This window comes from Entelurus aequoreus, linkage group LG06 (assembly GCF_033978785.1).
Source record: "Entelurus aequoreus isolate RoL-2023_Sb linkage group LG06, RoL_Eaeq_v1.1, whole genome shotgun sequence".
In the NCBI taxonomy this organism is placed as follows: Eukaryota; Metazoa; Chordata; class Actinopteri; order Syngnathiformes; family Syngnathidae; genus Entelurus; species Entelurus aequoreus.
In genome coordinates this window covers 59,877,685-59,889,023 of record NC_084736.1, presented here as the reverse complement: position 1 = coordinate 59,889,023, position 11,339 = coordinate 59,877,685, and the positions used below count along the sequence as shown (strand labels likewise).

At 41.4% G+C, this 11,339-nt stretch overlaps 1 protein-coding gene across 1 annotated transcript in view; it reads right to left on the bottom strand.

The window, feature by feature from the left end:
* The window catches only part of hmcn2 (hemicentin 2), a 185,769-nt gene that overhangs the window by 60,678 nt on the left and 113,752 nt on the right, over nucleotides 1-11,339 (bottom strand). Inside the window, exons 31-37 of the mRNA XM_062051110.1 lie at nucleotides 10,200-10,478; nucleotides 9,998-10,134; nucleotides 9,763-9,913; nucleotides 1,815-2,033; nucleotides 1,618-1,731; nucleotides 1,364-1,551; nucleotides 1,194-1,290 (exon numbers count right to left, since the gene is read on the bottom strand). Coding sequence (XP_061907094.1) covers nucleotides 1,194-1,290; nucleotides 1,364-1,551; nucleotides 1,618-1,731; nucleotides 1,815-2,033; nucleotides 9,763-9,913; nucleotides 9,998-10,134; nucleotides 10,200-10,478 — 1,185 coding nt within the window. The remainder of the gene's footprint in view (nucleotides 1-1,193; nucleotides 1,291-1,363; nucleotides 1,552-1,617; nucleotides 1,732-1,814; nucleotides 2,034-9,762; nucleotides 9,914-9,997; nucleotides 10,135-10,199; nucleotides 10,479-11,339) is intronic.

The window sequence follows — 11,339 nt, the reverse complement described above, 5'->3', positions numbered from 1 at the left end:
CGTGTGTGCGCTGCCAAATAAAAATACATTTCTAACACCAGACATCCGGGCTATCGTGGAGGTTTGTCGGCATCAGGTGGACCCATGGGAGGAAGACTTCCACAGGGCTATATAAGTAAACTTTGATTGATTGATTGATTGATTGAGCAGTAGTAGAACAAATGGATGTAAAGGTGACTCTGTGGGTGTTTGTCTGTTTCCTGTTTAGAGGGCTCTAATTGTCACAAACACGCATGTCAGCTGTAGACGTGGCCCCAGAGACAGGAGACGACGTACAGATGACATGGTGATGGATTTGTCAAAAGTTTTTTGAAGTGTAGTGAATGATACAAAAACATGTTGTAGGCAGGAAACATGTATCCCATGCATAAAGCAATGCAAAATTGAAACAATGCACGAGCCCTGTCTGTCATGCTTAAATCAGGAAGTGACACCAAAGAGGAACGGAAAAACACCAAACACAAGGAAAAATAAAGCTGCAAGCAGCGATGGACGGGACCGACTTTGAGGGTTCATAAAATCCAAACCGGAGCAGTAATTAAAACTCTTTCATCAACTTTTAATCAGAAGGGTTCAATCTCTCTCCTGTGCTGATTTGAAGCCGACACGACAAACACGCTCAGAGAAGATAATGTTTGAAAAAAGGTGACTGTTTTTATTCAAATTTTGTTTTGAAGGGGGAATTGCAAACTTCCTGTTGATTTTTGCTGGGGGTTGTCAGTGTATCAAATATAGGTCTAAGTGAGACCTACATAGAGGTTTTTGTTTCATGTCTCTATGACATTCCTACTGGGAGTTACAGGCAGTTGTGTCTGTGTTTTCTTCTTAGGGGGGCACTAGAGCGCAATTTTGAGTTTTGGGGTTTGGTTTTTTGATTAGATCGCAATTTTTGCCAACCTGATGTGTGTGTCCAATTTGGTGAGTGTTGAAGCATGTTAAGGGGGTCAAATTACAGCTCAAAGAGGCGGCGGTATAATAATAAAACGCTAGAAATGCAATAGGGTCCTCTGTCCCAAATAATCACAACAGTTTTTATGTTTTAACTTTGAAAATATTTGATTTGCTAATAACAACCCTACTTCGTGGAAATCTGTTTATCACGGTCATTTCCGGTACCAAATAATCGCAAATAAAAGGGACGACTGTAAATAATTCTGACTAATGACAATTTTTTTTTTTAAATATCCTCTTACCTTGAACTGTCAGACTGAATAGCTTCTCAACTGACCCAACCTTGTTTTCAGCTACACACAAGTACCCAGCCATGTCTGACACCTTTACACTGGGCAGCTGGATAAGAAGATTGAAGTTATACCTCAGGACAGAAGCAGGGCATTGTTGGAGCTGTAAAACCCCGCCTTACCTGGAGTTGTGTTCCGTCTTCGCTTATGAGATGGTCTGAGTCTATGTCAACTGGCTGTCCGTCTCTAAGCCATGAGATATCTGGACTCGGATGTCCTGCAGCGTCGCAGTGCAAGACCACGGTGCTGTTGACCACTGCTCCTATTTCCTCCATGAACTCCTCTGACGTGCTCATGATCACAGGTGAGACTAAAGATGTCACATGTTATTTTATACGGATTATTTCAACATAAAAATCCCGGTGTTCTTGCATACCCAAGACGTCCACTTCAAAGTGCATATGGTCCTCTCCGGCCTCATTGACTGCCTCACATGTGTACCTTCCTGCATCCTCTTTCTGCACTCGGGCGATTTGTAGCACCTGTCCACCTGAGATGACAAAAGCAAGACATGCAGCTGGTATTTGGTCATTTAAAATACCACAGAGCTCCCACAATGACCAATAATCTGACCTGGCAGTAATAGCACTCCATCAGCGCTAGTGAGCTTCTGTCCATCTTTATACCAATTAAGCTTGGGTGGTGGTATGGCGTTACTCTCACAAGAGAGGCTGATGGGATGTCCGAGGACCACCTCTCGCTTCTCGACCATGTCCTCATTCTTGTCATCCTCTCGATCTTCCAGACCCCAGGCTGCTTCTCTGTTACTCACGCGGTGGAAGACCGGAGGAACTAGCAAAGCAATGTCATGTTTGGGTTAGTTCAGAGCCTTGTTCATCAAGAGTATCCTATCTAGGGTTGGGCGTCGTCTTACTATCCGTTTTGTCCCGGAATGCTCAAAATTGTCAAACGTCGATTCCTAACTTCGATGCTCAGTTCACCGACTAATCTAACTGTATCTTCATACATCCTGCGGAGCCACTCCTCTGATTCAATAATCCTCCATTGCGAAAAATAAACTGCAGTTGATACAAATAGCATTATCTCTGCAGGACGAGGCTAAACATGTTACACAGAGGGGAAGAGAAAGCAAAAGCCGGCAAGCTAATAGCTCAACTAGCCTGAAACAACACAATAAATAAGTTCTTCATAACGTTTAAAAAGTGCAGATGAAAGCGTGTTACAGCAGAAAGAAAGTAGATATTAATAGGAAATTAACAAGAGTCTAGACCAGGGGTGTCAGACTCATTTTAGATCGGGGGCCACATGGAGAAAAATCTACTCCCAAGTGGGCCGGACTGGTAAAATCACGGCACGATAACTTAAAAATAAAGACAACTTCAGATTGTTTTATTTATTTTTTAAATAGAACAAGCACATTCTGAAAATGTACAAATCATAATGTTGTTGGGGTTTTTTTACACTTACATGTTGCGGTTAATAGAATTCTTTATTTGTCGTTATATATACTTTCTGAATAAATGATGTGACAATGTTCATCAGTCAACTCATTGGTGTTCATTTTCAATCTACACTGCAAAAAGTCAGTGTTCAAAAACAAGAAAAAAATATACAAAAATTAGGGGTATTTTATTTGAACTAAGCAAAATTATCTGCCAATAGAACAAGAAGATTCGGCTTGTCAAGACTTTCCAAAACAAGTAAAATTAGCTAACCTCAATGAACCCAAAAATACCTTAAAATAAGTATATTTTCACTAATAACAAGTGCACTTTTCTTGGTAGAAAAAAAAAAGACACCTTTTTGCTCAATATGTTGAAAAATATTCTTAAAATTAAGTAAATGCTAGTGCCATTATCTTGACATAATGATATGCGCTCGGCATCATGATTTTTTTTTTCATGCTTGAAGTAAGAAATTATTACTTTAAAAAGTAGTTTATATTTGTGAGTGTTGATGACACAGCTTTGCAACAGTTGATATTCTAGTTTCAAGCATGTTTTACTCAATATAGGTCATAACATTTCAGCAACAAGCTGCAATATCTTACTGAGATAATTTAGGACCAAAACTCTTAAAACAAGTAAAACAGTCTAACATAAAATATGCTTAGTGAGAAGACTTATCTTATCAGACAGAAAATCAGCAAATATCACCCTTATTTGAGATATTTAATCTTACTTAGATTTCAGTCTTTGCAGTGTATCAAGATAAAAAAAACAGTTAGTTTAGTTTAGTTTTCTCATTTTCCTTGACTGGTGCACTAACATCGTGTGTTTTTTTGTTTTTTTTACATATGTAGCATCATCTACAAAGATACAAAGAATTGCTATTGTGACATCTAGTGGACACATTTACAACAGCAGTTTCTCTCATTCCAAAATTTAAGCTCATTTCTTGGCAAACTTGGCACATTACTTGGCAAACTAATTCCGCGGGCCGGATAAAACTTGTTCGTGGGCCTGATGCGGCCCACGCGCCGTACATTTGACGCTCCTGGTCTAGACCATGAGTAAAAAAAAAATTACAGTTATTTTATGTGATCAATATTGGCTGATTTCACACATGGATGATCAGAATCGGCAAAATAAAACCCTCATCGGAACATCTATGTCTCTAACACATAAACAACAGAATATCTGCAAATGTGTTCTTAAAGGGTTTTAAAAATAAAGTAAACCTTAATTGTGAAAGAAAGAAACTGTATTACATTCATATTCAAGTTCAAAGGATTTATATCATAATGCTTGAAAATAGCCCCGTGAGAAATTCATAGTACATTTTTGATCGTGGTTTTTAAAAGAACTTAAATCTGTCATGCTTCTGTATTCAGCATGGTCCAAACATGTGTGCTGTTGCAGAGCCCATTGTGGGTGTTCCTGGGGCGGAGCCACTATCCCACCTTAATAAGCTGCTGTTTCAATTTACGGTCACTGGATTGTTCCTCTGCCATGCCTGTTCTAGTGTCTGAAAGTCTTGTTCCTTTTCCAGTTATTGTTCAGTGGCTTAGCCCGTTTGGTAGCTTGTTTTTCACAAACTCATTTTTCACAGCAACCTTTTGTCGCTGTTGTTTTTTGTAAACCTTTTGGACTTAGAGTTTTGTCACACCCGTGTGCTCCCTTTCTTAATAAATCTTTTTGTTTTGACTTGTGTCGGCGTCTCTGCCTTGGGGTCTCATTACCCCGCCAAACCGGCTCTAAATGAGGAGTCGAAATCGTCCAAATCCAAACGATGCCCAACCCTAATCGTATAATAGTAAGAACCAGCTTTCTCTGCAGTGGACATTTGGTTATTGCAGTGGTTCTTAACCTGGGTTCGATCGAACCCTAGGGGTTCGTTGAGTCGGGCTCCGGGGTTCGGCGGAGGGCAAAACACACCCGACTCATCGTGTAAATAAAAACTTCTCCCTATCGGTGTATTACGGATACGGCAACAGCAGAAGTCACACTGATTTGCAGGTGTGTAATTTGTTGTGAGTTTATGCACTGTTGGTTTTGTTCTTTGAACAAGGTGATGTTCATGCACGGTTCATTCTGTGCACCAGTAAAAAAACATGGTAACACTTTAGTATGGGGAACATATTCACCATTAATTAGTTCCTCATTAACATGCAAATAGTAACATATTGGCTCTTAACTAGTCATTAATCAAGTACTTATTAACAGTGTTGGGACTAACGCGTTACAAAGTAACGCGTTACTGTAACGCCGTTAGTTTCGGCGGTAACTAGTAATCTAACGCGTTATTTTTTATATTCAGTAACTCAGTTACCGTTACTACATGATGCGTTACTGCGTTATTTTACGTTACTTTTAATGTAGTATAAAGTGTGTTAGTGTCGTAGTTCTGATTCTTCTTGTGTCACAAACCGGAGAAGAGAAACCTGCGCTCTGTGTGTGTGTCTGAGTGTGGGGGGAGAGAGAGGAGGGGGGCGTGTCTGATCATGGCGGAGCTGCAGTCGAGTTTATTAACATGGAGATATTTTCTAATTTTCACTACTTTTCTTTTGTCAAGCACAAAGAAAATAACATTTTAGTTAAATGTAAATTGTGCTTTGGATCAAAGATCCCATCTACTGCCCAAAACAGCAATTCAAATCTGCTGAAACAAGCTACATAAGAAACATGCTTCGACGTAGCTAGTAAAGAGAGACAGAGACTCCGATGCCACTTTCCCTCCACCACTTAAGGATTAACTCTGCCTCTGCTCATCATTCAGCACTGAAGGTACACACTCTGTCAAACAATGTTCCCTCTAATTGTTCATGTGTGTGAGCAAACGCAAAAACTCCCTGAGCATTGAGTGGAGCCCATGTGAGCAACATCAGACGTGCACACTGTGGCTACACCAGCAGCACACCTGTCTCAAACCTGACTAAATAACAACTTCAATCTCCATCCATCCATCCATTTTTTACCGCTTGTCCCTTTCGGGGTCGCTGGAGCCTATCTCAGCTGCATTCGGGCGGAAGGCGGGGTACACCCTGGACAAGTCCCCACCTCATTGCAGGGCCAACACAGATAGACAGACAACATTCTCCTATTATTATAATCAAATTACAGCAGTCATTTCCATTTCTAATATAAGTGTTTAGGTCCATGTTGCACAATGAGATGTAAGCAGGGGATCATGTGTGCATTCCTGCAACTTCCTGTTTGTAAAAAATATATTTTTATGAGTATTTATTTAATATACTAATAGCATTTCATGATTAATATTTATAAATTAAGATTCCTAATAAATTACACTAGAATAAGCACACATTTGATTGTTAAATCATAGTGTAACGACCTGGAATGACACTTTATGTGTGGTGTTTGAGTTGTCCGACTTTTTGTGTGGCTGTAAACGCATCACTGCCTAAGTGCCATATGTGCATGTGTTGGCGCAAGTGAGAAAGAGCGAGCGGCTGCTGTTGATATAGCAAAGTTGCTTTTGGTCTGGTTTGCACTGCAGAAAATGACCACTTTTGCTAGATATCATTTTTTTTTACTAATGTTTTGGTGATGTGTTTATGGCCGACAATAAAGAGTTTTGCTCAGTAAAGTGATGGATGGAATTCATGTCCTCAAAGCGTCTCGACAGACGTTACAATATTTGAACAATGATGACGAAAACTGTTTTCCCTGTCGTGTCCGTGTCGTGTCGAAAATTGTTATGCGCTTATTTTTTTATTTGATTTTGTGCGTGGCATAGATTTGCCGTGCGCAGAGGACGCTTGAGCAGTGCGCAATTGCACAGGCGCGCACCTTAGAGGGAACGTTGCTGTCAATTCTGTTATATACTCTTTCATCCTAGACTTCTAGAGTGTTCGATTATCACATCACTCTAAATGTATAGACTATAAAGTTCACAAACATAAAGAGGGATCCTAGTGGGCCAGGCCAATCTTTCCTTATCTCTAAACTAAAACTGGGGAAATGTGTAGAGTGTTCTGAGCTTCAGACATGATTTTGTGTCAGAATTCTTTGAGGAAAAAATGCCTGGTTAGGCTTTGTGTATGTAGTGTCTGCCTATCTTGCTTTACAGCTATGTTGTTATTATGCTGTTTGTTACTTATGCATGTTATGTTGCAGCTATTTAAAATAGTTTTGTCAATTTGTTCTGGCCACAAACAAATTGGCCTTTGTAACATATCTTTGTGTTTGTGTGTTGTATGTAGACCACATTGCTTAGCAGAGTTCAGTGATGCAAATGCATGTCAAGTTGATCAACACATTGTATTATTCTCCAGTGCAATAAAAGTACTGAAATGAAGGCTAAAGGGCATTAATGGGAGCTTTAAAAAAAAAGAAGTAACTAAATAATTACTTTTCAAAGTAAGGCATTGCTTTTTGGTGTAAGTAACTGAGTTAGTAATTGAGTTACTTTTGAAATGAAGTAACTAGTAACTATAACAAGTTACTGGTTTTCAGTAACTAACCCAACACTGCTTATTAATGCCTTATTATAATCCTAACCCTCTAACCCTGGCCCTAACCCACTAACCCTAACCCTAACCAAATAACTCTAAATTAAAGGCCTACTGAAATGAATTGTTTTTATTTAAACGGGAATAGCAGATCCATTCTATGTGTCATACTTGATGATTTCGCGATATTGCCATATTTTTGCTGAAAGGATTTAGTAGAGAAAATCGACGATAAAGTTCGCAACTTTTGCTCGCTGATAAAAAAAAGCCTTGCCTGTACCGGAAGTAGCGTGACGTCACAGGAGCTAGTATTCCTCACAATTCCCTATTGTTTACAATGGAGCGAGAGAGATTCGGACCGAGAAAGTGACGATTACCCCATTAATTTGAGCGAGGATGAAAGATTCGTAGATGAGGAACGTTACAGTGAAGGACTTGAGAGGCAGTGATGGACATATCTTTTTTCGCTCTGACCGTAACTTAGGTACAAGCTGGCTCATTGGATTCCACACTCTCTCCTTTTCTATTGTAGATCGCAGATTTGTATTTTAAACCACCTCAGATACTATATCCTCTTGAAAACGAGAGTCGAGAACGCGAAATGGACATTCACAGTGACTGAACATGTAAATACACGATTAATAATATTCAGCTTTGCGAAGCTAAAAAAATAGAAGCTAACCTAGCAACGTAGCCAACGTGATAGCATCAGTCTCAAATGCAGATAGAAACTAAATAAAAAAAAACCCTGACTGGATGGATAGACAGAAGATCAAAAATACTATTAATTCATGAACATGTAAATACACGATTAATAATATTCAGCTTTTCGAAGCTAAAAAAATAGAAGCTAACCTAGCTACGTAGCCAACGTGATAGCATAGCAGTCTCAAATGCAGATAGAAACTAAATTAAAAAAAACCCTGACTGGATGGATAGACAGAAGATCAAAAATACTATTAAACCATGTACATGTAACTACACGGTTAAAAATTCTCAGCCTGGTAAGGCTTAACTGTGCTGTTGCTAACGACGCTAAGGCTAATTTAGCAACTTAGCAACCGGACCTCACAGAACTATGTACTCTCTCCTTTTTCTATTGTGGATCACGGATTTGTATTTTAAACCACCTCGGATACTATATCCTCTTGAAAATGAGAGTCGAGCACGCGAAATGGACATTTAAAGTGACTTTTATCTCCAAGACAATACATCGGTGACACACTTAGCTACTGAGCTAACGTGATAGCATCGTTCTCAAATGAAGATAGAAACAAAATAAATAAACCCCTGACTGGAAGGATAGACAGAAGACCAACAATACTATTAAACCATGTACATGTAACTACACGGTTAAAAATTCTCAGCCTGGTAAGGCTTAAAAATGCTGTTGCTAACGACGCTAAGGCTAATTTAGCAACTTAGCAACCGGACCTCACAGAACTATGATAAAACATTAGCGCTCCACCTACGCCAGCCAGCCCTCATCTTCCCATCAACAGCCGTGCTCACCTGCATTCCAGCGATCAACGGCGCGACGAAGGACTTCATCCGTGGGTTTGGCGGCAAGCATCGGCTAGGCGTAGTAAGTAGTCCTTGTTGTGTTGCTAAGACACTGATCGATCCCACCTACAACGTTCTTCTTTGCAGCCTCCATTGTTCATTAAACAAATTGCAAAAGATTCACCAACACAGATGTCCAGAATACTGTGGAATTTTGTCGAAGAAAACAAGAGGCTTTTCTATCGGGTCCGATGGGGTCCAACCACTTCCGTTGCTTTTGTGACGTCACGCGCATAAATCATATCCAAAGGAGTTTTTCAACCGGAAGTGTGGCGGGAATTTTAAAATTGCACTTTATAAGTTAACCCGGCCGTATTGGCACGTGTTGCAATGTTAAGATTTCATCATTGATATATAAACTATCAGACTGTGTGGTTGGTAGTAGTGGCTTTCAGTAGGCCTTTAAGTCTTTGTTACTTAGATGATGTTCTCCTTGTGTCCAAACACTCTAAATTAAGTCTTTGTTACTTAGAATATGTGCCCCATACTAAAGTGTTACCAAAAATACATAACTTTGTCTTGAATTTTAAAAAAAATACAACATTTTATTTTTCACTAAAGAAGGGTTCGGTGAATGCGCATATGAAACTGGTGGGGTTCGGTACCTCCAACAAGGTTAAGAACCACTGGGGACGGCGTGGCGAAGTTGGTAGAGTGGCTGTGCCAGCAATCGGAGTGTTGCTGGTTACTGGGGTTCAATTCCCACCTTCTACCTTCCTAGTCACGTCCGTTGTGTCCTTGGGCAAGACACTTCACCCTTTGCCTCTGATGGCTGCTGGTTAGCGCCTTGCATGGCAGCTCCCGCCATCAGTGTGTGAATGGGTAAATGTGGAAATACTGTCAAAGCGCTTTGAGTGCCTTGAAGGTAGAAAAGTGCTATACAAGTATAACCCATAATTATCTATAGTTATTGTCTTTTGATTTTGCCAGAGTTCATAAAAAAGTAGCCCTGTTATCCAAATCACAAATGTCCACTGCAGAGGATGCTGGTTCTCACAACTTATAGTACCAGTTAAAAGTGTGCACATTTATTAACTAATTCAAAAGCATTATCAAGTGTTAAAGTATAGATTTTCCTAGACACACCTTGTATAGCAACATGAAAGTATCTCTTGTCTTCTCCTGCAGAGTTGGTGACCACACAGGTGTACTGGCCTTCATGGGACAGCATAGCATTCTCCAAGTGCAGAAAGTATCCACGCTCCTGAATGCCAACATGGTTGTTTCCTGTCAAGAGCTGAAGGGTAAATAATGTTAGTTTGTTTCTAGAAGCAGCAACTGCACAACATCTGGCCTTAAAAGTAATTTGTGTTGCACTAACCTGCCCATCTTTGAACCAGGCAACTTTGGGCTCAGGGAAACCTTTAGCAAGGCAGGAAAGAGTCAAACTGCCATTGATTCGTACTTTCTCTTCTCGAGTGCCTAAGGTTGTAGAGTCTCCCTCTATCTGTGGGGGCACTTGAGAGAAAAGAATCCGGTGTATTGAACCATTTGATTTGGTGCCATTACTTGTGCAATCTTACCCAGAACACTGAGAGAATAGTGCTTGACAGCAGTGCCGGCTGGATTGGAGGCCCGGCATGTATAGAGGCCAGTGCTGTCTCCTTGTGCTGAGCCCACCCTTAAAGCCTGCCCACCCTGTGTGTAGGTCAGCTGGGGGCTGGACACAATGGGCTGGTTGTCTTTCAACCAGGTGATACTGGGTGTGGGTGAACCATCCACGTCACAGGGCAGGACCGTAGGGAAACCCAGCACCACTGACACCTCTGAGGTTTCACTGGGACCCTTGATCACGGGGGGAGCTGCAGAGAAAGAACACCTTTCATGGAATGCAATATTCCAAATATTTGTACCAAAAGCAACAGTGCTACCCACAGCACAAATGGACTATAATTATCAAAAAAAGACTGCAGCATCGCGTGGACATCGGGGGCGGTACCTCTGGATTGCCAGACCGGGGTGGTGGTTCCTCTCTTTAAGAAAGGGAACCGGAGGGTGTGTTCTAACTATCGTGGGATCACACTCCTCAGCCTTCCTGGTAAGGTCTATTCAGGTGTGCTGGAGAGGAGGCTACGCCGGATAGTCGAACCTCGGATTCAGGAGGAACAGTGTGGTTTTCGTCCTGGTCGTGGAACTGTGGACCAGCTCTATACTCTCGGCAGGGTCCTTGAGGGTGCATGGGAGTTTGCCCAACCAGTTTACATGTGTTTTGTGGACTTGGAGAAGGCATTCGACCGTGTCCCTTGGGAAGTCCTGTGGGGAGTGCTCAGAGAGTATGGGGTATTGGACTGTCTGATTGTGGCGGTCCGCTCCCTGTATGATCAGTGCCAGAGTTTGGTCCACATTGCCGGCAGTAAGTCGGACACGTTTCCAGTGAGGGTTGGACTCCGCCAAGGCTGCCCTTTGTCACCGATTCTGTTCATAACTTTTATGGACAGAATTTCTAGGCGCAGTCAAGGCGTGGAGGGGATCCGGTTTGGTGGCTGCAGGATTAGGTCTCTGCTTTTTGCAGATGATGTGGTCCTGATGGCTTCATCTGGCCAGGATCTTCAGCTCTCACTGGATCGGTTCGCAGCCGAGTGTGAAGCGACTGGGATGAGAATCAGCACCTCCAAGTCCGAGTCCATGGTTCTCGCCCGGAAAAGGGTGGAGTGCCATCTCCG